The sequence below is a fragment of the Tamandua tetradactyla genome, chromosome 5 (genome assembly GCF_023851605.1).
Source record: "Tamandua tetradactyla isolate mTamTet1 chromosome 5, mTamTet1.pri, whole genome shotgun sequence".
NCBI lineage: Eukaryota > Metazoa > Chordata > Mammalia > Pilosa > Myrmecophagidae > Tamandua > Tamandua tetradactyla.
Window position 1 is genome coordinate 52,580,859 of NC_135331.1, and position 26,866 is coordinate 52,607,724.

At 34.2% G+C, this 26,866-nt stretch overlaps 1 protein-coding gene and 1 pseudogene across 13 annotated transcripts in view; both read left to right on the forward strand.

Moving 5' to 3' along the window:
- LEKR1 (leucine, glutamate and lysine rich 1) overlaps positions 1–26,866 on the forward strand; it is a 281,731-nt gene that overhangs the window by 64,535 nt on the left and 190,330 nt on the right. For 12 of the 13 annotated variants that reach the window (XM_077160861.1, XM_077160870.1, XM_077160863.1 and 9 more), the window contains one exon: positions 21,240–21,359. In XM_077160861.1, coding sequence (XP_077016976.1) covers positions 21,240–21,359 — 120 coding nt within the window. Of the gene's footprint in view, positions 1–20,566; positions 20,649–21,239; positions 21,360–26,866 lie in introns of all 13 variants that reach the window. The other variant, XM_077160872.1, reaches the window with a different exon arrangement.
- On the forward strand, positions 6,337–7,338 carry LOC143684162 (large ribosomal subunit protein eL24 pseudogene; annotated as a pseudogene).

The following is a 26,866-nucleotide window of genomic DNA, read 5'->3' on the forward strand; positions in this document are numbered from 1 at the left end:
TGTATTGATGAAGGTCAGGGAGAGCAATCAAACTACAGTACTCAGAATGGCATCTGTTCTCTGTGAAGATGCTGATAAGAGGCTCAGTGCTGTTACTCAGGGGGTACAGTGTAGTGACCAAGAGCAAAAGCTGAGTTTTGAATCTCAGCAGCACTCTACTTGCTAGGGTGCAATTTTAGGCAAGGCACTTATGGTCCCTGAATCGTAGAAGTTTCTTCATCTGGAGAATAGAAATAAAATATTGCATGCCTTATAGTGGTGTTATAAGAATCAAATTAGATTATGTCTGTGAAATGCTTAGCATAGTACCTGGCACATTGTAAGGACTTACCAAATGTCATCAATTATTATTATTATTGACACCATTACTGACATATTTTTAACTCTGAAAGGAGAGTATGAAACACCATTTTGGCTCCAGAGAAAGTGATTGATTACTGAATGAGATAAATGTGTAGTTTATTTTAAACCATAAGGCTTCAATGGTGTAGCTCCAGGAATTCAGAATATTGGTAATTCAGACAAGAAGAGAGCAGAAATTTTTGTGTGAAAAAAGTTTGTTAATTAAGTCAGTTTTATATACATATATATACATATATGTCTTTATGTATATTAGATATTTAAAGTCATGAAAGTGATTTATTTTAGAACCATTTTTATCTTTATTTAAATTTTAAAATGAGACATGATTATAGTGTTAGGGCACTGGGATAAGGATATCCCCTTCATCTCCCACTATTTGAAGCATAATCCATATATAAGCATTTAGTTGAACTCATTCATTCATTCATTTATTCATAAAGATTCTCATACTTTCCTAATTTTTACCGGATGGTAATTTGAGAAAGATATTTGAATATTCATCTATATATTTTATACCATTCTGTTATTATTTTGACAACCTTAAGAGTGTTGGTCAGTCTATTTTCTATCATTAACATGCAGATAAAATCATGATACAATGAGCAAATTATATATATCGGTGTATGGAAAAATTCTCTCCCTTTTGAATATACAGTTCTGTCTATTATGTCATGCCAGTTCATGCAGCTTTTCACTGTTTAATGAAACTATCCAATTGAATGTGATTGTACTTAAGAGGTGGTCAAAGAAGGTAGGAGGATGGGAGTGGAGAGAAGATCGTGTTAAGAAATGGACAAAAAAATAAAACTCGCAATTGTTCAGCATTTCTGTTAAAAAATCAAATGTTCATTAGGGAAACATGGTATTGTTCATGATCAGTCTTAGACACGAATGTATTTTAGAATCTTGCTTGTGCTGGAAGTAGGACATTACCAAGTAAAAGAACTATAGCCAAATACATAGGTTTGTGATTTAAGCTTTTCTTATCTTTTTCTTAATGACTTTGTTTTTGCAAAATAAATAATTTTAGGAAATTAAGTTAATAGTTTTCTTCTGGTATTAAGCTAGAAGATTTTGAAGAGCTATAGTGGGAGAAACAAAAAATAAAAGGATTTAAAAATGCCTAGTTAGAATAGACCAGAAGATTTGAGTGACTGCCAGTCTGAGGAAAAAGCTGGCTAGTTAGTGTCCCATGTTCTACTGTTGCTTTTCTTTTGCTTAAGTTTTTTTCTCCTCTAACCTTTTGATTTTCATGCATCTTTGTTTTCGTTAAGTTTTTTGTTGTGCTATAAACATTTTTTTCTTGAACCTATTTGTCACCATTGTTCTTCTGTCTCAGACCTTGTCCAGTATTCTTAAGTCTTTCTCACTAGCATCACATTCCAGATGCAAAATTAATTAGAATATGAGCTGAAAAACAAAATATATAGGTTTATGCCTTTGAAAAATTAACTTTAGTATAACTTGTTTTTAGCTCTTATGTTCTAAAAAGGAAAGGTTATGTCTTGTAAATGCTAAATCATAGGTCTCTTAATACGATCTTAGTTTTCTTCTTGCTAAATACTTTATTCATGCACGTGTTTATATCAAGGAGAATAGGTTACAATTTTTATCTATTTCCTATCCTCTTTATTTAAAATTTTTTTTATTAATTTAAGAATTTTTAAAAAGAATATGACAAGAAAAAACACAAACATTCTTAACATATGGGATCCGTTCTACATATATAATCAGTAATTCACAATATCACATAGTTGCATATTCATCATCATGATCATTTCTTAGAACATTTGCATCAATTCAGAAAAAGAAATAAAGAAAACAGAAAAAAATTCATACACCATACCCCTTACCCCTCCCTTTCATTGATCACTAGCATTTCAATCTAAGTTTATTTTAACATTTGTTCCCCCTATTATTTATTTTTATTACTCATCTGTTGATAAGGTAAATAAAAGGAGCATCAGACACAAGTTTTTCACAATCACACAGTCACACTGTGAAAGCTGTATCATCATACAATCATCTTCAAGAAACATGGCTACTGGAACATAGCTCTACATTTTCAGGCAGTTCCCTCCAGCCTCTCCGTTACATTTTTTTTTAAAAATTATTTATTAATTAAAAAAATAAGAAACAAAATAAAACAACATACATAATCAGTAATTCACAATATCATCACCTAGTTGCATATTCATCATTTCTTAGAACATTTGCATTAATTCAGAAAAAGAAACAAAAAGACAATAGAAAAAGAAATAAAACGAACACAGGAAAGAAAAAAAAAAGATTATACCTATCATACCCCTTACTCCTTGCTTTCATTGATCACTAGCATTTCAAACTAAATTTATTTTAACATTTGTTCCCCCTATTATTTATTTTTATTCTATATGTTCTACTCGTCTGTTGACAAGGTAGATAAAAGGAGCATCAGACACAAGGTTTTCAGAATCACACAGTCACATTGTTACAGCTGTATCATTATTCAATCATCCTCAAGAAACATGGCTACTGGAACACAGCTCTACATTTTCAGGCAGTTCCCTCCAGCCTCTCCATTACATCTTGAATAACAAGATGATATCTACTTGATGCATAAGAATAACCTCCAGGATAACCTCTCGACTCTGTTTGGAATCTCTCAGCCATTGACACCTTGTCTCATTTCCCTCTTCCCCCTTTTGGTTGAGAAGGTTTTCCCAATCCCTTGATGCTAAATCTCAGCTCATTCTAGGGTTTTTCTCAATCCCTTGATGCTGAGTCTCCGCTCGTTCCAAGATCTCTGTCTCACGTTGCCAGGAAGGTCCACACCCCTGGGAGTCATGTCCCACATACACAGGGGGAGGGCAGTGAGTTTGCTTGTTGTGTTGGCTGGAGATCCTATCCTCTTTTAAAAGAAAAAGTTGTCTATCTGAAACACAAAATTGCCACTTAGAAGCCAGAAATTTCGTACCTCATTAATACTATAATATTGACCTCGTCTGGCTGTTTGGGAGGGAATACTAGAGAGATGACTAAGGTTAATAGCAAAACTATACTTAAAAAAACAATACCCACTCTGTCTTATGTAATTATAAGAGTGTTTTACATGTCACTGTGAAAAAAATGTCACAGCAAACAGCTACCACCCATCGGCCTCCTCTCTTTTCTCCAATTCCTTTTTCTCTTTTGCCCTATACGAAGTCAGCTTGGGGGCATTTAGAAGGAGATGAAAACGATTTGCTGTGGAAGCTAGAAAATTAAATGCTCAGGCAGGCATTTGGGTTTCTCTCACGTAGAATGGAGAAGCCTGCCAAATCCTTACCATGCTGAAAAACAGAGAGTGACTGGGCTTGATTCTGAAAACATTGTATATCCACAAAGAATTCATGAGAATTACCACTAAACTCTCTCCCTCTGTGTACTCCTGGGTTTTGCAAGAAGGAATTTAAAAAACATATATTTGAGAATATGTATAAAGTTAATTTTCTACTTAGCTTTTCTTCATGCCCCATAACATTTGTGGTTTTTAATTGCTGCCCACTTCCATTTCTTGGTAATGCCACTGGTTGCTACTAAATCCTTCCATTTCCTCCTCTTCCCCCTCAATCCCTATTAAACATCAGTTTAATCAGGGCAGAATTAAAAGTACAATATGCAAATAAAAATGTGTCTTTTAAAATGATATAAAAAGAAGTAATCAATGATACAAAATCAGAGCAAAGTACAATCAGCTACACATTAGTAGTAGAATAAGAGCAGCTGCTGTACAGTCAGGCTGGCTGGATTCATGTACCTGCTTAGTCACTGGTAGTGTGGCCTCTTTCAGCTTGCTTATCTCTATGTCTCTCCATTCCTTCATCTGTCCAATGGGCTAATAATGAGTCTACCATATAACATGTGGTATTTAAATGTGATACCTTTTGTAAAATTATTAGGCACAGTGCCTGGAGCTTCGGAAATGCAACCAGTGGCATTACTGATAGAAGAGAAGGTTGTAAGAAACCAAAATATAAGCCTTCTTATTAAAACAGGACAAAAGAAAAATCAACATTGAGAATGAATTGGTGCCGAGGTATAAAGGGACTACTGAGCTCCAGCCCCAAGTCAGGATTGGTCCTAACAACCAATGGTGAGGGGAGGGGGAAGGAGAAAGGTATGAGGGCAAGTGGAGAAATCAAATAGCGATAGCTGTGAAGTAGAATAGCCGCTGCCATAGGGTAGATAACTGATGTTATCAATCAAAACATTTATAAGTTAAGCTTTATAGATGTGACAAGATTCTGAAGGAGAGAACTCAATGGGAGGACAGACTGATGGGTGGGAGTGAGGGGGATTTTGTTACAAATATTCGTGGACCTAAGTCCATGTAGAAGTTTCTCAGGTAATTTCTGGTAGAACACTTTCTCTAAAATGCAAATCTGATTCCTGCTTTAACTCTTCCAGAGGCCCCATGGCACTGAGGAAAAAATTCTAATTCCTTAACATGATATACATGATTTCCAGTTTGCGTTCAATTCTTATTACTCCTTGTGAACCACTAGGTATTTACCAGAATGTGCCATCTTTCTCTTAAGCTTCTGTGTCTTGGCTAATGTCCTTCTGGAATTCCTTGCGTGTTGTGTTCTCCTCTGTTTCACTGACCCTAACTCATCCTTTACCCTTTAGCTTCCTTGACTGAGTTCTCGTTTGCACTCACATAAGATCCTGTTCATGCCTGCTGTAAAAGTATTTACCCTTTGTCCTAGTTTACTTAGTAGCCAGTATTTTGCACTAACTGAAATTCTTTGAGGAATGAATAAATGCGTGACTCAGATGAGACCTTCAGTGGGGAGAACTATGGTTGAGATTTAGCCAGTTTTGATGGCCAGCTTGTTTGAAATGCCTCAGGCCTACTAATGATACCCTCTGTTTGCAATTAAGGAGCCATCCAAAAACGTCAAGAGATCTTCCTTAGCTGCTTTCTGTTTCTTAATAGAGCTTTTTGTAGAATACTGGAGCCTTATAAGGCTAGTGTGTATAGGAGAATCTCTGTTCTTGAAGGGCTTTGGAATTCTAATTAAGCTTTTTTCTGTCAAGGGAGATTTCAGGTTCTATATTTTGGAACGTGAATACATTTAAAAGAAAGTAGTCTCTGTCTTCAAGACAGAGTGGAGGAATGGCACTGGGGAGACCTTCCCTTGCTGTGGATTTAAATCCAGTGCTCTTGAATTCCACAGTGTGGGCTACTTGGCAGGTACCTGAAGATTAGATAGGTTGGACTCTGAATTTGGCCACATGACAAGTTGAGAGTATGAGAAAACACTATTCATTAGCTCCCTTAATGTGTGTTTTGGATTGGCCTTACTGATCCTTTACAAGAAAAATGTTAACATTCAACTTCACTGAGATGATAGGAGTAGCATGTTAGATGTGGGACTATCAATCCTCTCCCATAGTCAAAGAAACTATACGGAGAGAAGGTTGGTTTTGAGATAGTGAAACTGCCCAGCTCCACTTGGGCAGCAGGGAGGAGAATGGGAAGGTTGGGAAGAGGATGTGGCACGTTGGCCTGCCGAAGGGGAATCTTACAAGTCTAAGTCAGTGGGAAAGGGTGAACTTAGAGTCAGAAATGAAGGATCAGGAGCTGGAGACCAGTTTGGTGATCAAGGAAGTTTGTAGGACAGAGCCTGGAACAATTCCCTGGAGCAGAAGTTTGCAGGGGCAGTAAGTCTCTGATGGAACAGACTCTGTCCTGATAGGAGTGAACTCTGAAGAAGACAGTTTGTTTGTATGATCAGATAAAGCCTCTTCAGGACTCACTAAGAAAATAGTAATTTCCATTTTTATTGTGAATGTCTGCTTTCCACTTACATTTCCCCTTTTTGCTAATACTTTGTTATGCCCTATTGAAAGGAACAACACTTTAAATAAAAGTGATTCCAAAGAAGGTTTATAAAATTAATACTAAAAATAGTGTCTTCTCAGGGATTCCTCAAAAATGTCCTTGAGAAAATATTTTATCACCAAATATAGCTATTTGGTGATATCTATATCTGTATCTATTTTCTCATCATGATTTACTTTACACATTAGCATAGTAAAAGCTCTGTGAAGGCTTACAGTTAAAGGAACTTATTTCCAATCCTAGTTTACCATGAAACCTTTTTTAATGGGGTGGGAACTTAACTGTAGAATTAACTGACTTTGACAACACTGCAGTAGGGGTAAGAAAAAAAGTTAATAATACATTTGACATGGTGAAGAAACTGCTAAAAATTAGACAAAATCACTTGATTGGAACCAAAAGGAAATTGAGAAGTTAGGGCCAGGATTCCCCAAAGGGTTTAAATTAAAAAGAATCTGTACTCTCTTTGCCATCTTCCCATTCCCCCAGTGTTGGCGACCATGAAGGTGGAGCTCTGCACTTTCAGTGGGTACAAGATCTATCCTGGACATAGTAGGTGCTATGTCAGGACTGATGGGAAGGTTTTCCAATTTCTTAATGCAAAACGCGAGTCAGCATTCCTTTCCAAGAGGAACCATTGGAAAATAAATTGGACTGTCCTCTATAGCAGAAAGCAGAGAAAGGGCCAATAGGAAGAAATTCAAAAGAGAAAACTCGCTGTGCAGTTAAATTCAGAGGGCTATCACTAGTGCATCTCTTGCTCAGTGAGAACAAGTTGTCAGGGCTGTAGAGAAGCAAAAAAGGCTGAGCAAGTATCTAAAAAGACAGCAATGGCTGCTTCTAAGGCTCCCACAAAGGCAGCACCTAAACAGATTGTGAAGTCCGTGAAGGTTTCTGCTCCCAAAGTTGGTGGAAAACGCTAAGTTGGCAGATCAGATTTTTAAATAAAGATCTGACTAACTCAGACTGTGCTGGCATTTTAATATTCTCACAGTCAGGGCTGTTGGACCTTCAAAGTAATATTTCAACTATATAGTTAAGAATTTTTTTTTTGATTTAAGCATTTTTGAAGTTTGTTTCAATCTTTTAAATAGATTATGTTCTTGTTAATTAGAACAGCAGTTTTTCATGAAGTGGGAATACTTGATAAACCCAATTAATAGATCAGAAATAGGATTAAGTTATTGTTACTTTGATAATGCATGTTATTCTGTTAAAAAAATCTGTAAAGCATGTTGCATAGGGTCTTTTGCATAGCTGGTCAGCACCAATATCATTTGTTACTGATATAGTTTATTGTTCTTGTTTTTTAATGGGGTGGGAGAAGAGGGCAAAAAATTCTTGCCAGCTGTGTGAGAGAGAAGTTGCTGTCAGTGGAGTTGATTTCAACTAACTCCTTAATTAAGGAACCATTGCAGTTTTGGAGCAGTCTTGGTTTGTCCTTAATTTCAGGTTTTATTATCTTGGTATATAAAGACACTTCTTGGTAAATATGAATTCAGACCCCCCTCCCCCCTTTTATGGGGTTAGTTCAACGTTTGTATACCTTGTCTTTATTTATTTATTTTTCCAAATGTAATTTTATTGATATATGTTCATACACCACACAGTCTATCTAAAGTATACAATCATTGGTTCACAGTATAATCACATGGTTGTGCATTCATCACCACAATCAATCTTAGAACATTTGTATTACTCCAGAATAAGAAATAAAAGGAAAAAAGAAAACCCCAAACATCCCATACCCTTATTTTACCCTCCCCCACCCCACTGACCCCTAGTATTGCATTCTACTCAATTAAAAGATTTAGAATAGAGGTAAGTTAACTAAGATAGTGTATTATTGTCAGAGATAGATATATAGATCAATAGAACAGAATGAAACATCCAGAAGTATATCCATGCACACACAGGCAACCAATTTGCTTTTTTGCTTTTATAAAATCATCACCAAAGATCAAGATCAGGGCTGCTGGATTACAGAGCAACAATTTACATTATGTCCTTCTAGTTATTCTAATATACTAGAAACTAAAAATATCTATAGAATGAAACAGTAGTCATAATCATTTGTTAAATCTGAATTTCTTCATTTTGCTTCCTCCCTCTCATTTAATCATTCTCTCATTCTTTCCTGTGGAGAGATCACATACACGCACACACACGCACACACACACATACACACACACACACACACAGATAAATTTTTCATTGGCAAAATATTAATGTATGTAATTGTTATATATATTATATATTACAATATAATACTGTATTAATATGCATTAATTATACAAAATAAAAATGGAGTTCCTATTCTAAAAAATTCCTCACATGAATGGCAGGCAGCCACCCTTATTAATGTTCAGAGAAAAAATATTTGGGGTAGCCAAAATCTCATTTCGGTGGTCTTTAAATAGATTATAAAAGCCTCTGGAATCCAGCTAATGAATTCTAGAATTAGATGGAGGTAGCAAACTCAAATACCTATGGAGCAAAGTAGGTATCCAGAATAAGAGAGTGAAACAGTCTAGGTGGAAACCTAGGAAACTGAAACAGGCCTTCTTATTAAAGGAAGCAGCTGCTCCAGAAGATTGTTTTTTGGGAATGTGGGCCCACTGTTTCTGAATGACCTGATTTTGAAAGAGAAGCAGGGAATCTGGATCTTTATGTAAAAATCTCTCCAATTTTAAATTTTGGTGCCTCATTAAAACACAAAAAACAAACAGAAAGAACAAGCAAAAAATAAAAGTATCCTGCAAGTCAAAACACATTCAGGGACCAGTTTGCAATTTCTATAGTAGGCAAATATAAGACAGCACACAGCAGAACCCAGGCAAGTTTTCATCCCAGCTGTGGGTTCTGTTTATCATTGGGCTCTGTAAGGAACTCGTGTAATGATGTTCCTCGCCAAACATCATTTTTTGTGAATCTTTTAAGTATCCACTTAAAGTTAATTTGAGAACATAGTACCATTTTTTTATGATCTTGAAAAGTCACATTACATTTCCTAATGGCGTTGCCAGACTTTCAGTGGAGGGTTCCAAGGATCTGTATTAGAAAATATTTAGTAAGGCACTGGTAGCAAAGAAACTGGCCAGAAGTAAAATTGTTTTCTTACCTGCAAGAATATTTTGACTATTATATTTTTATGTGATATAATAATTTGCAGTTGAAGAGTATTTGATAACCTTATTTCTTCAGAATATGGCGGGCAATAAATTGAATGTTGAATAAATGCTGTATTTCTTTTCTTTATTCTTTTTGAGTGGTGAAATGAGGAGTGTGCAATATATTGTCAGAATGATTCTTTGGGCACTTTCAAATGTCACTGCCGTGTCAGGGAAGCTAATGATCTGTGGTTTGAAAGTAATCATAATAATGAAATTTTCCCCTTGATTATTAAATATTTTGAGAAGAAAATAAAACATTTTCCTAACAAATTATCTTTCCTTCCCTCATTACTCCTAACCAGTTTCCCTTCCCTCCCCATTTTCTTTCCTCCCTTCTCCTCCACTCCCCTCCTTTCTTGCTTTCAAAAGCGTTATGATATGAGCAGAGACTTCTTTAATTGGAAAGTTCTTCATATTTTCCTGAACACACAAAGGAGCAGCTGGCAACTTGCTTCTCCCTCCTCTCATATACCTTCTTCCTTCAAGTTCTTTATCACACTGTAATGTAATTATTTCCCCCCCACCCCCAGTAGCTAACCATGAGCCATTTGAGGACCGATGCCATTCCTTTATTTTCAAATCCTTAATGGTGCTTGGTATGGTATCAGGCATATAGTGGGCAGTGAGTATATGGTCTTTTTCCCTGTAAGTAATTTTATCAGAAGATAAAAATATTGACCTGGAACAGTTGCATATTCTTTTTTGTTTTTATTCAACCAAAATTGCTATTGCTTCAAATCCAGAAATGGAAAAAAAGGAAATGTCAAATTGTAATCATTCTTTGAACATCTTATAGTTCTTTGTCTTATTTTCAGAAGCTCATATACCTCCTCTTAAAATTTTTTAAAGGAAAAACATGTCTAAACCAGTGTTTAACACAATAAATGTAATCTAGTGATATTTTGGGATGCATTAGTAAATGGGCTTTCATATTGTATTTCAAATGTACTCATTTTCTTCATTATTTCAAAAATGAATTTATATGTCAGTTACTTGCTGGTCTATCTGCTGTTTAACAAAAATTAAGTCTATTCTTTTCTCTGTGTACATTATGGAATATTTGGAAAATAGAAAGTAGATAGTAAAGATTGCCTTCAAGATCACTTTCCAAGATAACTGCTAGTAATTTTTTTTGGAATCTGTATTTTTTTTAAAAAGAATTGTTCATTAAATTACCTACGGAACTTCAAAAATTACATTTTAAAAAATATATTTCAATGAAAAAAAGACATTTAGAAGCTGAAAATTTCACAATCAAAATAATAGTTATTTCTATAAGAATTTTAATAAAAGTTAAAAAATAATATTTTAAAGAAATTTTGCTATTGCAAAGCAAAGGTAATAATTAAATGGATTGAGATAAGGGACAAATATGTACTTAAGTATTCCCTAGGACATACTGTACAGCATGCAAGATTGTACTATAATTGGGTTTCTAGAAATTGCTAAACAATTCATAACCACTAACTGTAAAGAAAGGAGCAAGGCCAAATGAGCAGCCAGCCCCTTAAACAGAGTAGCTTGTTATATTCCTATATTTGGAGAACAATAGCTTTTTTCCTCCTTTCAAGGTACTTATTCCTGGTAGAGATCAACAGCCCTCAGAATGGTAATCATGTTTCCTGTTATCCTACTGAATGATATCTGGTTTATATTAGAAAAACTTCATAGTCACAGACATACTGAATTACTCTGATTTTGATTTTTTGTGTGTGTATATAGTTTTAAAAAACAGTTTATTAAATGATTTGATATCCTGATTTTTTAATGTAAGCATTTTTCTGTGTTACTACACACCCATTATAAACATTATTTTTAATGGCTAATAGTTCATTGAGTAAGTGCAATTAACCAGTTTCTTACTGAACATTTGCATTCTTCCAGATTTTTGCTATTGCAAATTACTGCAGCAATCAGCTTTCTTCAAAAACATACCAAATAAAAAAGGTTTTCTGTATCCAGCCTATATACTTTGGCTGGATTCCCAGCAGTGGAATTCCTGGGACAAAGAATATGAATCCTTCTAAGCTTCTTTATGCAAAGTTTCAAAATCAATTATAAGCTTTCTATAAAAATTTATACTCCTACAAATGATGTAAGAGAATACTATTTCATTGTAATTTGCCAATATTGGGTATATTCAATTTTGTTGTCTTTATTCATTTTTATTTATTAGAGTAAAATATTGTTTCAGTTTGCATTTCTATTTTAGTAATGTGCTTTTTTCAGTTTTTTACGCAGATAATTCTCTTCTCTGAATTTCCTATTTATTGTTTTCTTAGCTAACTGTATTTTCCTTTCTTAAGCACTGTAAAAGCTTCCGTTTTTCAAACTAACCTTTTTTAAGTTAATTTTAAGTTGCTATACAATAGATCCTGAGCCATACACTGTTAGTTAGGTCTCTTGCTTGTCAGTGAACTCTCGTTGGAAATAGCTTAGGCAAAAAGTATTTAATAGATCATAGATTTCAAGGAAAAATTGAACCATGGGGAGGGCTTATGTAGCTAAGCCCAGGAATAACCTTACACAAATGTCATGACCTCCCCTAAGCTTTTCTTTGTTTCTCATCTATGCTTGTCTGTGCATGTTGGCTTTATTCGTTTATACTGCAGATTGATTTTGTCTGCCTAGAAGGAAAAACAGTTGCCCACTGTTCCTAAATTTAACTGCCACCTGTGAGAGACTGCCTTTTATTTTCTCTAAACCCAAGAGAAAACTCCTTCTAGGGAAGAGCCTTCATTGTCCCAACTGGGGTGAAGCGTTTCATCCAGAGTAGCCAGTAGGGTTGAGTCACAGCACGTGGAAACTTCTGTGGCAGCCATGTGGTTGGTTGTAGCTAGAAAAAGACTGGTGGGTGAAAAGAAACAATTTCTTGCATAAGGGATTGATAATTCTCCAAATAAAGGGAATTATATTGGATAGACAGAACAGTAGGTAGCCACTGCATGAAAAAAAATCCAAGAACTTTATATGCTTTTCCATCCTTTAGAATTAAATCAATAGCATAATATTTATTAGGTGTCTACTATATGTTCCCAGAACTGTGAGAGAAAAATAAGGGAAGTAGAAAACAAAGAATTTTTTTCCTATTACCTTTGTATAGGGAAACTATTGAGTCTAGAAGTGAAAGGTTTCATTTAGATAGCCATGCACTTTAATTTTCCTGTACTAGACCCCTCTAAAATAGAAGTGCCTCTGTATGGAAATGACTTATGTTTACTTTTGTGTTAAACATTGCATCAGTAACAAGAAAGTTAACTCCTTTGATGGACTCAGACCCCTTTGCTGGTGAAGAAGTAGTATACGCAAGAACACCAGAAGCACAACTACTGTGTGGTTTCAAAACCACCCAAGAACCTCCAGGTGGTAGAGAGAGCACTGGTAAAGGAACCGTAGTTTTAGTCTCAGCTCTGCCACTTAACCCTTAGTTTCTTTTCTTTTTTGTTTTTGGGAATTGAACCTGGGTCTGTGGTATGGCAGGTGAGAACTCTGCCACTGAGCTACCATTGCCCGCCCTAACCTTTACTTTCTTTTAGACAACTTTGAGAAGGTGGTTAAAGATGCTGTTCTAAAAAAATTTACATAATAGAGCATAACAATTTAGAATAGAAGGAATTTCGTGAACATTTAGATGAAAGCACTGGATTCTGGACATGTGAAATGACTTTCCATAGTCACACAACTCAGAGTTTGACTACATATTCTTACAGTTCTGAGATTCTAGTTCTAAAGATTTTAGAAATGGAGGGATGTTAGAACTTAATTTCTCCCAGTTCTGGTATCAGTAGAACCACAGATGAACAAAGAGAAAGCATATAGTTAATTATTGAAATGTAAATGAAAGGTAAATGCTTTAACCACAGTAAACCTTATTTAAGTTGAAATAGCAAACTTTCATAGCTTATTAAGGACAATGAAATTCCAGATTTCATAACTTGTATTAATGGATGTTTCAATCAGCTTTAGCAGGAAGTTAGGCTTATTGCTTTAGTGTTGGCCTGTAAAGCTACTTTACAGTTACTTCTATGACAATACCATTACTAGTTATTGCATACTCTAGCTAACTGTGTGTTCTCAGTATATTTTTCTTCTCCCTTTTATTAGAGGTGAGGACATCCTCTAAAATATGAAGATACTTGTTCTAGTTTGCTAGCTGCTGGAATGCAATATACCAGAAACGGAATGGCTTTTAAAAAGGGGAATTTAATGAGTTGGTAGTTTACAGTTCTAAGGCTGAGAAAATGTCCCAATTAAAACAAATCTATAGAAATGTCCAATCGAAGGCATCCAGGGAAAGATACCTTGGTTCAAGAAGGCCGATGAAGTTCAGGGTCTCTCTCTCAAGTGAGACGGCACATGACGAACACAGTCAGGGCTTCTCTCTCAGCTGGAAGGGCACATGGCAAATATGGCGTCATCTGCTAGTCTCTCCTGGCTTCCTATTTCATGAAGCTCCCCGGGAGGCGTTTTCCTTCTTCATCTCCAAAGGTCACTGGCTGGTGGATTCTCTGCTTCGTGGTGCTGCAGCATTCTCTGCTCTCTCTGAATCTCTCATTCTCCAAAATGTTTCCTCTTTTATAGGACTTCAGAAACTAATCAAGACCCACTCAAATGGGTGGAGACATGTCATCCCCTAATCCAGTTTAACAACCATTCTTAACTAAATCACATCAACCAGGGAGATGATCTCATTACAGTTTCAAATATACAGTATTGAATAGGGATTATTCTACCTTTATGAAATGGATTTATATTAAAACATGGCTTTCTTAGGGGACATATATCCTTTCAAACCAGCACAATACTGTTACCCTAAAATTATTTTGATGAAAAAAACTTTGGATTTACATTTTTCAATACATATACATGTCAAATGAATTCATTTCTAAATAAGTCTGATTTGCCCTTTTCTGAAATTGAATGCTTTCATTATCTATTTCACTTTTAAGAAGAAAATAAGGTTAGAAAACATGTATGTATTTACCATAATATCGCTGATTTCTATTGTTACTTTTTTTGAAAATAAAAAAATTACATTTATTACTGTTAAGTACCTTTAGTATAATTTATAGCAAAATTTTAATTTTGAAAAGTAAATTTGTTGTCAAATTATTACAAAAGAAATATTTAAAACCTGTTACCTTTGGATTCAGTTGAATTATACTAGAGTAATTATTAAACAATGTGATTTTATTAAGAACATTTGAAAATGATGGAGATTTCAGTTTTGGTCCAAATTGTCATCTGTCCTCTTGCCTTTAAGAAAAATATAAAAGAATTCCTTTACATTTTGTGAAATTATACATCAACCCTGCAGAACAGAATTATTTGATGGTGTTTGTTTGTCTTGGTCAGGATTAAAATTTTTAGCTTCTGCTTTTGAGCTAGTAAAGTTTAAGAGGATTATATGTAGTTAAAGGAATATAGTTATACATTGAATTATATCCCCCCGGGAAAGATAAATCGAAGTCCGAATACCTAGTACCTCGGAATGTGATCTTATTTGGAAAGAGGGTCACTACAGCTGAAATTAGATAAATTAAAATGAGATCATACTGGACTAGGTGAGCCAACAATTCAATATGACAGAAAGCAGAGAGACAGGGGTAAAAGCCATGTGATGACCAAGGCAAGTACCTGTATGGATTGACAGTAAGCCACTGTCAGAAGTCAGGAGAGAGACATGGAACAGATTCTTCCCTGCCGATGGAAGCATGACCCTGCCAACACCTTAATTTTGGACTTTTAGATTCGAGAATCGTGAGGCAATAGTTTCTGTTGTTTTAAACCACCTAGTTAGTGATAGTTTGTTATGGCAGTGGTAGCTAACTAAGGCAAAGGTCTGTTCTTTTAATGAACAGAATATTTACATATTAAAGAGACAGGGGTAGATAATTAATGACCAAAGACTGAATAAAGCCTAAATAAGATTTCAAAATGTTAATTAAAAGCACTATTTATTTAATCTAATGCATGGTACCTTTCTCCAGTACCTTTTTGGGAGGGGTGGGGAGAGTTAGAGACAGAAGAAGAAGAAGAGAGGGAATGAGTATAAATGAATATGAATGAGTGGTATCAAAGTTAAGACAGTGGCTTAGAATCATAAGACACTTACCTGTGAGCAAAGGTATTTTAAATATTCCTGATCTTTAACTCAGTGTGGCAAACATCCTTCCCATGGAGTCAAAATGTTAAGGAGTACTTTGCAAGTAGGAAAATGTCTCTTTAGCATGAAATTAAAACTACTTTAACAAAAGGATATACTTTAGTAACTAAAAGCTTTTGTAGGAAGATGTTAATAGATGACACACTAATTTTCTAAATATAAGAAATAGAATGACACAAGAAGAAATTCTATATTTGTATCCCAAATAATCTTTTAAAAAATATTGTTACTGTGGCATTTGTATGTTCATTGTATTTCTGGATCTGTGCATCTTCCTGCTGATGTTTTGAAGCTGCTATAGCTTTTGATAATAGGTAAAGTGGTTTGGTTTCTGCTTCTAGCGGTTCACAAAGTGCTTTTGACTTTTCTCTGCAAAATAAGTACTCTTTCTAGTTTCATTGAATCCTTCTAAGTGATTTATCTACAGATATACTTAGGCTTCTCACCCCTATTCCCTACTTTCTTAAAAGGTTATTTAATTTTCTGGATGCATTTAGGAGTGGTTGATGCCTGCAGAGCATTTACACAAGCCACTTCTTTATAACTGGCAGTTATATGTCAATTTCTGAAATCCCTTATCCAAGAACTCTTGAAGTACTGCCTTGTTTTGATTGATTTCTTTGTTGTCGTTCCAATTTTCCCCTTGATATTTGGATGTGCTTGCATGTCAGATCTTGGTGGAATGTAATCCTAAAAAATCCCCCACTTCATTTTTTAACACCTTGAACTCCCAGTTGTCATTTTAGATTCCTGTTAAAAGCAATTTGAGGGAAAGACTGAAAAATAAATTCTTAGAATCAGGAGCTTGGTGAAACAGAATAGTCTACATGTAATATAAAATCCCCACTGGTGTGACCAATTATTGTGCTTTCTAAAGTGTTTGATTATAGACAGAGTGTTACAGGAGTTTTTAAGTTTTTCTTATAGAATATTTTCATTATGAGTAAGATTCATAGATAATCCACATGAAAATAATTAAGAAAGGGCTATTACACCTTTCGCTTATTTGTTTGACAATTCAGTGATTCTCATACAATCTGTTTTGATTAAGTTGGCTAAGGGAAAAACTGGGAAATAGATTATGGTAATAAATGTACATATTCTCATGGTTGTATTGACAAGAGAATTATAATACAAGCCAACTGACTTCCAGTACAGGACTCTCTCCATCAGAACATGCTGTTAGTCTCTACTATTTTCAGGAACACCTTCTGACTAAACAACAGCATGTTCTCACATCAACATAGTATTCAAAATACTGTGTAGAATTTTACTGTTGGAGAAACCTGTGAGGATTATTAGATGCATGTTGAAATTTCCATGAATATGGATTTATATGTCCTTTTCGTATTGATTTTTCATGTAATTTTATTGTGGACAGTAATTGTGAGTTTATGATTTCTTCTTTTGTCTTTTTAAGAACTTGTTAAAATTTCAATTGTGGCCTATTACGTGATCAATGTTTGTGGTTATTCCACATGTTTAGAAAAATTGATTATTGTGTGTAAGATTACAACTGTATCCATTACATCTAGCTTATTAATTGTTACTCAAATCATCCATGTTTACCTGTTTTTCGTGTTGTGATCTTTCCATTTCTGTGAGAAATGTGTTAAATAACTCACCTTATGATTATTAATTTGTTCTCATTGAATTTTTAATAGTGTTTCCTTTATATATTTTGAAGCTATGCTTTTAGCTCTACAAAAGTTCGTGATTTCATTTCTCTTGCTGAGTTAGGCTTTCTGTCAAAATGAAAGGTTCTTTGTTCATTTAATGCTCTTGCAAGCATTAAATGAATTAATATTAATATTAATATATCTTTTATCTTTTTAAAAAGCTTTTGTCTGATATGTATTTTTCTAGCCTTTTATTTTCTACATTCCTCTGTCAACTTTTTTCAGATGTGACTCCAGAAGCAGCATGTTACTTTTTTCTCTTAGTGTAGTTTCCAGGGTACAAAATGAGGCTGAAAACAGAAGTACAGAAAATCTTTGTAAGGTTCACTTAGCCCTCTCAGATCCACTCTCTTACCCCACCATCCCAAAAGACATATTACCTTTCCTTGACTCTGGCAGAAGGACAGAAACTTCAGTCAGTGACATTAGGCGCAGCTAAGAATGCGGGCGGTGGGGATGGGGTGGGGAATAGAATGGGGATGGTAAAGTGAAAACAGTTTTCTTTGGAACAATGACATCTGATTGCCCCTGTCCACATACCTTCCCTTTTACACTCCTAGAACTTTGGCCAGGAAGCTTATATTGAAGAGGCAAAATATTGGGGTTGTCTTCTCTGGGGAAAATTACTGGACCGAGAGGAAAGATCTGTCGATACCATCAAATACCTCCCTCATCTCCCCACAGTGAAGCCTATCATTTGACAGTCTCTGCACACAATACAGAAACTTACAGACAGCAATCCAGGGCCTTGTCCTCTCTTTTTTTTTGTAAGAAAAAATGGCATAATTAATACCCATTCACACCAATTCAAATATTATAAAAATTTTGCCATGCTTGTTTCATGGATCCCTTTTTATCTTTGCTGAGGTATTTTAAAGCACATTTTAGGCAGCATTCTATTTTATCCTTATATACTTCCATGTGTACATGACATTTTCTTACATAGACACAATATTATTAGCCTCAAATTACTGCAACAGTTCCTCAGCACTATCTAATTCTCAGAATATAATGAAATTTCCTCAATTTTTAAAAACTGTTTTTACAGATGCTTTGTTTAAATCTAGTTTGATATGAGGTCCGCATGTCATATTTGGTTGTTACATCTGTTGCTTCTCTTTTAATTTAGAAAGATCCCCCTCCTTTTGCCATTATCAATTTTTTGTAGAAAACAAGTATACTGTACCTCATTCTTAAACATGTATAGAGAGCAAAGACTCATCAAACTTTTGAGGGAAGCCTCATACATAAAAAAAAAAGAGAGAGAGAGAAAACCGAATAAAAAATAAACCCAAAGGAACCAGAACCAACACAGCAAGTTGAAGAAAGCATTGAAAACATACCATGATTTGTATCTTTAAAGAGATAAGAGAAAAGTATCCATAGAATAAGAACAAGTGGTAATAAAAACAGGATCAGTCCAGGAAGTCCTACATCCAAAATAATAGGAAGTTGTTCCAGAAAGAAAACAGAAAATGGAGGGGAAGGAATCGTTCTCCCTTGGGAAAAATTCCTGAAACTGAAGGACATCAGTTTTCAGAGAAAGGAACCACCAAGTGACCAGCACAGAAAATGACAAAGACTCACATGATGACACATCATTGTTCACATTTAAGAATACCAAGTAAAAAGAGAAGATTCTGAAAGCTTCTGAAGAGGGTGGATAAGCCTACCATGTTTAACGCAAAGAAACGGGAATCAGAATGTCATTGGACTTAGCAGAACACTGGAAGCTAGGAAACAATGAAACAGTGTCCCAATTTTCTGAGGAAGAATATTTTCCTCATCTATGATTCTATATCTGGCCCAACTGTTCATTCAGAGGATTTTTCAGGCATCTTTATTTCAAGTTTACCTCCCATATACAAAAATCTTCTAGAGAATTTACTCTACCAAAATGAGTATTCCAAGAAGGAGGAAGATTTCAGGATCAAGATATAGGAGATCTGATGTGAAAGAGAGGTAAGGAAAATTCCCAATTTTCCAGGCTGGAACAGGAGAATGGAGAGCTCTAAGAGTACTGTCTCCTGTAAAGAAAAGACTTAGGAAAGATTATCTGCTGGGTCTGAAGGTATTGAGAGGAGAATTACAACTCTGTCAGAGTCAGAATGATTAGTGACAGGTACATAGAAAACTAAGAAAAAAGAAAAGTAGACAGTTTTGCTTTCAGGAACAACAAAATTTTATGCAAAAAATAAATATAATCATGGCATAGCATGTGGCTCTCCAGTGAAAAATAATGTAAATACTGCATATAATTTTTAAAAAAGGGCTTATTTAACTATATTAGGACAATGAGGAGAGGAAAGGTCTGTGTGTGTGTGTACGTGTGTGTAGGAGGGTCAGTCTTTATTAGGAAGTTGTGACAGATAGCTAGCAGCCTACCTCAACGTCATTCTTCTTTCCTCCTTAGTAACAACACTATAGATCTATTTGCAAGTAATTATTCCCAGTTAAAGGACTACACTTCCCAGGTTTACTTGCAACTAAGGTGTGGCCACGTGTCTAAATTCAGCAGAAGTAGTCAGTGGTACTTCCTGAAAATCTCTTTGAAAGAGAAAGGAGTGGGTCATTCTACTACTACTGCTGGTCTGGTGGTGGGGCCAGCAGTGTCTGGCTACTAATACATTTGTTTTACTTGAGAGAAGATATCCTTATATATTTAAGCCATCATATGTAGGTCTCAGTCAGATGTAACAAAGCCAGATCTTAACTGATTTGTAGTAACTAGATAATATCTGAAAAAAATGTTAAGAAATAACTGTGTAAGCATGTTATTTAGGAATAGGGAGGTAAACACCAGGAGAAGCAGGTAACTGACAGGGGGAAATTAGAGTAAAGGCAAGTGTGCTGGTTGGAAAGGATGTATGTACCCTAGAAAAGCCATGTTTTAAACCTAATCCCATTTTGCAAAGGCAGTATTTCTTCTAATCCCTATTCAATATTGTATGTTTGAAACTATAATTCGATCATCTCCCCTGGAGATGTGATTTAATAAAGAGTGGTTATTAAACTGGATTAGCTGTAGGCGTGTCTCTACCCATTTGGGTGGATCTTGATTAGTTGCTGGAGTCCTATAAAAGAGGAAGCATTTTGGAGAATGAGAGTGATTCAGAGAGAGCAGAGCAGAATGACATAGCCATGAGAAGCAGAGTCCGCCAGCCAGCGACCTTTGGAGATGAAGAAGAAAAATGCCTCCCGGGGAGCTTCATGAAACAGGAAGCCAGGAGAAGAAGCTAGCAGATGAGGCTGTATTCAGCATTCCCCTTCCAGTTGAGAGAGGAACCCTGACCGTGTTCACCATGTACCTTTTCAGATGAGAGAGAAACTCTGTGTTCCCCATGTGCCCTTCCACTTGAGAGAGAAACCCTGAACTTCATTGGCCTTCTTGAACCAAGGTATCTTTCCCTGGTTGCCTTTGATTGGATATTTCTATAGACTTGTTGTAATTGGTGCATTTTCTAGGCCTTAGAACTGTAAACTAGCAACTTATTAAATTCCCCTTTTAAAAAGCCATTCTGATTTTGGTATATTGCATTCTGACAGCTAGCAAACTAGAACAGCAAGTGATTACTGTTTCTTCTTCTAACTCTTCGAGTAATATTTGACATTTAAAATTTTGTACATGTATTACTTTAATGAAATTAATATTCATTAGTTACATTTAATGAATACTTATTGTAAGAATCCATACTCATTGTAAAAACACAAACAATAAAAAAATATATAAAGTAGAAATCTAGACCTTCCTTTAACACTCTCTGCCTTACTCCTGCCGATCAATTTAATTCTCCTCCCCAGGGCTAATGGCTCTATAGTGTGTCTTTCCAAACATTTTCTGTACGTTCATATAGCATGTATGAATATGCATACATTTCTTCTATTTATTTTTATTAAAAGTATATTTAAATTTTAAATTAAAATTAAATGAAAATAAGTACTCTTGAGGGAATTTTTAGTCTTGTAATAGTTGTTATTTATATTTTTAGAGTTCGAGATGTAACCATACAGTTAAAAAGTCAACAAGATGAGTTTCGGAGAATACAGGAAGAATCGAATCATTTACAACATGAATTAAAAATGAAACAGAGACAATCACAAATCTTCAGGTAAGATCATCTTTAAAGAATTAAAAATTATAAATATTCGAAAGATACATTTCATGATAGCTTTCTAAACATTCAAATGCATTTTAGTAATATCGTTTCTATATCCTGTATAATTGAGAAAAATAGAAACAGCCTCAATTTCTTTAACCAGTCTCAACTGAACAGTTTTACCATTAAAATTTAAATCAAGTAAATACCTTGTCCTTATTTACTTTAATTTTTTTCCTTGTTCTTATTTCGTAGAGACATTTTTAATGAAAGTACAATAGCTACTCCTTTCCTCTTGACTGATAGTTCTTGGTTTATTCGATACTATGAATTGTAGTACAGTGATGTGACAAGTTATAGAATAGGGACATTTTCTAAATAATAGTAATAGCTCCTTTAAGTTTTAGAAATTGCCAACATAAAGAAGGGGTATTAATTCTGCTTTTACATAATGTTTGGAGGGCATATAGTGCCTAAAGGTAAAATCCAATATTCTAAGGAAAGAAAAGTACAGTTTACTTTCCTAAAAATGGAGCTGAATATATTGAGAATGTTTAACAGAAAGAATGATTCCTTTTGGAATTGAGTAACTTTTGGGAGTTTATCAATGCCTTGAAAACAAAAAAAATAATTTAAAACTTTGATGTTGTTAATAATAATAATAATTAGCATGATGATGGATATGAATTTAAAATTGGTGAGATTTTTTTTCTAACTTTGTAGTATATTCTTAGGGAGTCATATGTACTGTTTTTGCTAGTACTAAAATAATTATAGTGACAGTATTGACTATGTTTTGAGTGCCTACTATGTGTCAGGCTCACTGCTAAGGTACTTTCCAGATATTACTTCTATACCTCTGTCTAATCATGCTATATGGACATTTTTATCTGTGTTTTACAGATGATGATACTGAGGTGAAGAGATTTGGAAACAACTATTATAAGTGAAGAATCTAAAATTTAAACTCGGAACTGTCTGACTCCAAGATTTGGACTTCTTTTCATATCCTGCTACATTGTTCTGTCTGTGCCTCAGTATCCTCATCTGAGAAATGGAGATAATGTTATCTGTTCCATATACCTGACAGGGTTGTTTTCAGGAACAAGACTTAAAATTTGTTGAATAGAATTGGACACAGCAAAACAGTACTTCTATTTAATCAGTTAATTTTATACAAAAACAACTTATATTAGCAAGCAACTTTAAAAATAAATGACAAAGGAATGAGCAGTTTTTTGCTATGGTAGTTAAAAAAACCTCTAGCAAGTTTTCAGGGTTTCTGCTTCCTGGACAGGCTTTGGTGAGTGTAACTTAAACCAGGGGAACAGTTAGGCATCAAGAACCCATATACGGACCAATATACTATTATTGTATAGAGTACGGTACAGAATATAACTGCATCAATGACAAAGTGTCATTAAGCTATTTGAGAGAGAATGTTTGCAGCAAATATTTCAAACAGGCTCACAGCCATGGATTTTGTATAGTTTGATCAAATTGCTTTTCCAATAGTCCTAATAAAGGAATAGAAATTTTGGTGGGAGAGAGGATGAACAAAAGGGGTATTTTTAATACAGGGCATTTTGGAGGGAAGATGGGCAGATAGCTTCTGATGATATATAATATATATATGTATGTATTATATCATGATTGAAAAATTCTCAGCAAATGAGAAATGGGAGAAAATTCTTAAACCTGTTAAGGATAATATATGAAAAGCCTACAGCTAATATCACACTAAATGCTGGAAGACTAAATGCTTTCCCTCCATAATTGGGACCAAGGCAGGAATAATTGTTCTTTCACTTCTGTTCAATATTGTGCTGGAGATGCTAGCCAGTATAATGAGGCAAGCAAAATTAATTAAATGTGCACATATTGGAAAGGAAGAGCAAAACTGTCCATATTTGCTAACAGTATGATCCTTTATGCAGAAAATCCTAAGAAATCTGCAAAAATATAACTAGAATAAGCAAGTTTAATGTGATTATGGGATATAAGACAAATACAGAGAAATCACTGTAATTCTACATACTGGAAATGAGCAATCCAAATATGAAATTGAGAAATGAATTACATTCATGATAGTATCAAAAAGAAAAAAGCTTTTAGGAATGAAATTAAACAAAATACAAGGCCTATACATAGCAAACTATAAAACATTCCTTAGAGAAAGTAATAATCTCAATTAATGGAGAGTCATACCATATTTCTGGATTGGAAGTCTAGCAATATTGTTAAGAAGGCAACTTTCCCAAACTGATCTATAGATTTAGTGCAATGCCTGTTGAAATTCTAGTAGGCATTTATTTTCTTTTTAGAAATTGACAAGCTGATCCTAAGAATTTTATGGAAATGCAGTGGATTTAGAATAATCAAAACAGTTTTGAAAAAGAACAAAGTTGAAAGAGTTAACACTCCTTGTTTTACTTTAAAGATACAGTAATAAAGATAATGTGATATTAGTGTAAGAATAGACATGTGGATCAATGAAACAGAACAGAGAGTCTAGAAATAAACTCTTACATTTATGGTCAATTGATGCAAAAACAATCCAATAAGGAAAAGATAGTCTTTTTAACAATAGTGTTGACACTATTGGAAACCCAAATACAAAGAAAAAAAAAGAACTTACCTCACACTATACACCAAAATGAATTCAAATGCATCATACACTTAAATATGAGAGCCAGAACTATAAAAGTTATAGAAGAAAACATAAGGTAAAATCTTTGTGAATTCAGGTTAGCGAAGATTGGCAAACCTTTTCTATAAATGGCCAGATAATAAATATCTTAGGGTTTGCAGACCAGGAGGCAAAATCAAAAGTATTATGTAGGAACTTATATAACAAGAGAATAAATAAACTTCCACTAATTTTTTATTGATGAAATTCAAAATTTAATAATAATCAAGAAAAAATTTTTTTAATTCAGATCTACTAATGAGAAAAATTGAGTTTTTTTGGAGATAACATTTTGCTTAATTGGATTCAAACACAGTGCTCCCTTTGACCAAATAGGTTGTAAATGCTCATCTTTTTTTTTTTTTTTTTTTTTTAAAGGAAAGACAGAGAGAAGGAAGGAAGGAAGAAAGGGAAACATCTTTAAACATTTTCTTGTTTTATTGTATTTTGTTTTTTTTGTTTTTGTTACATGGGCTGGGGCCGGGAATCAAACTGAGGTCCTCCGGCATAGCAGGCAAGCACTTTGCCCGCTGAGCCACCGCGGCCCGCCCTAAATGCTCATCTTTTAAAACCATTTTTAATTTGCTGGTTGTATAAAAACAGGATGTGAACTAGATTTGGCCTATGGGCTATATTAGTCACCAAAGCAAGATCCATAAAAGAAAATCACTGATAAATTGGACTTAAAAAAGAAAAGACAATTTACTTATCAAAAGACACCATTAGAAAATGAAAAGACAAGCCACAGACTGGGAGAAAATATTTGCAAATCATATTGCAGATAAAGGATTTCTATCCAGAATATATAAGGACTCTTAAGACTCTGATAAGAAAACACACAATTTTAAAAATGGGAAAAGGATTTGAATAGATATTTTAACAAATGAGATATGAACATGGACAATATGCAACATGAATACTCAAGATTATTGATCATTAGGCAAATGTGAATTAAGACCACAGTGAGATACCGCTACACACCCACTAGAATGGTTTCTATGTTTGCCAGAGCTGTTATCACAATATCACCAACCGGTTTTGATTTAACAATAAGAATTTATTGTCTCATGGTTATGAGGCTAGAAGTCCAAGATCAAGATATTGGCAAGGCTTGCTTTCTCCCTAAGTTCTGTAGTATTCTGGTGCTGGTTTACCACAGTCCTTTAGGGTTCCTTGGCTGGCATCTCTGCTAATGGGCTTGACAGAACTTTTGGGAGTGATGGAAATGCTCTGAAACTAGATATGATGGTGCTTAATTTTAGTATAAGTTTACTAAAAATCTTCATGAATGCAAATTATAAAGCAAGAAACCTGCTAAAATAAGTAAAATTTTTAAATAAACCACATTTTAAAATTTCATTTATTGTATTTTAAATTCTTAAAGAAAGTTATATACTTAAATGTTATTTTTATTCTATACTCTATTTTAGTAATCATTTTGAGTTGTGTTTATAATTTTTTTGGCCTATATTTTAAAAAGATCTGTGATTATATTTTAATTTTAAGCTAAAAGATAAATTAGGAGCCTGGGGTCTGATTTATATAAAGAAATATACATGCAAAAAACAGTCTTGGAAGCATCCATCCAACTGATACTCAGTACAAATAACAGTTTGTGATGAATTAAAAATCATTACTAGTTTATTCATACTTTCACATTGTATAGGAGAAGGCAGTCTGATGAGAATAAAAATCAAACCAGAGGTTGTAGAGTTCTGTGACCTTTGATGCATAACTTAAAGTTGATTTTAAAATCACTATTGATTATTTTAAAAATAAATACTAGAATATAAAACTTATTAACTGCTATGAACAAATAAAATGAGCTTATAATTTTCTCTCTTAAGGAGCTAAAGAAAGAAGCATGAATTTTAGCTACTCAGATGTAAACATCGTCTTTATTTATGGAGCCCAAAGGGAACTTTCAGCAGATCAATGGACTATGTCTTTGTGTCACATTGCTCTTTTAAAATTATTCTCTCATTCTTTTAATTACAATTGGGCTTAATCACTTAGCTTCCAGCAAAGTATTGCTCATACTCTGTGTTTTCCCTGACGTTTCCAACCTGCCTCTTGCAAGGAAATAATCACAAGTAGATGTGGTATGCCTCAGTTGTCTCAGCACATCTGTTATTCAAATTAAAATGTCTTTTAAGAATGGAAATTAATTTTAGAAGACCTGCAGTATTAAAAAACAGTATGGAATGTAAGTATACTTCATTTAAAATTCTGCATAAATCCAATATTTCAAATCAAGCCATGTTTGAAATAGTTAACCATTTACTTTTAGAGGATTCCTGTAGTGAATCAAAAATTTTTGAAATATAAAGTATTTATCCTGTAGTATCCTCTTTTTTGCAAATTTAGACCCTGTCATCTCTGAGATTTTCAATATCAACTCCTAAAATCTGTCTTCCTAGCTGTCTCACTTTCATTTCAACTCTTCAGCCTCATTAGGGCTTCCAGAATTTTTGCTGATTTTTCCAGCCTTTTCTAGCTTTACTTTGTTTTCTAACCTTGATGCCTTAGTTCATCATGCTACATCTCTTTTTTTTAAACAATTTTATTGAGATATCATTTATATTCCACAAAATCCTCCCATTTTAAGTGTGTAATTTAATGATTTTTAGTAAACCTACAGAATTTTATAAGCTTAATCCGATTTTAGAACATTTGAATCTCTCCAAAAAAAAAAATCCTTGTGTCCTTGCAATCAATCTTTGCTCTCACCCCAACTCTAGATTGCCACCAGCTTTTTTCTATCTCTAGATTTGGAGTTTTTTCTGTATACTTCAGATAAATGGAATCATAGAATATGTGGCCTTTTTAT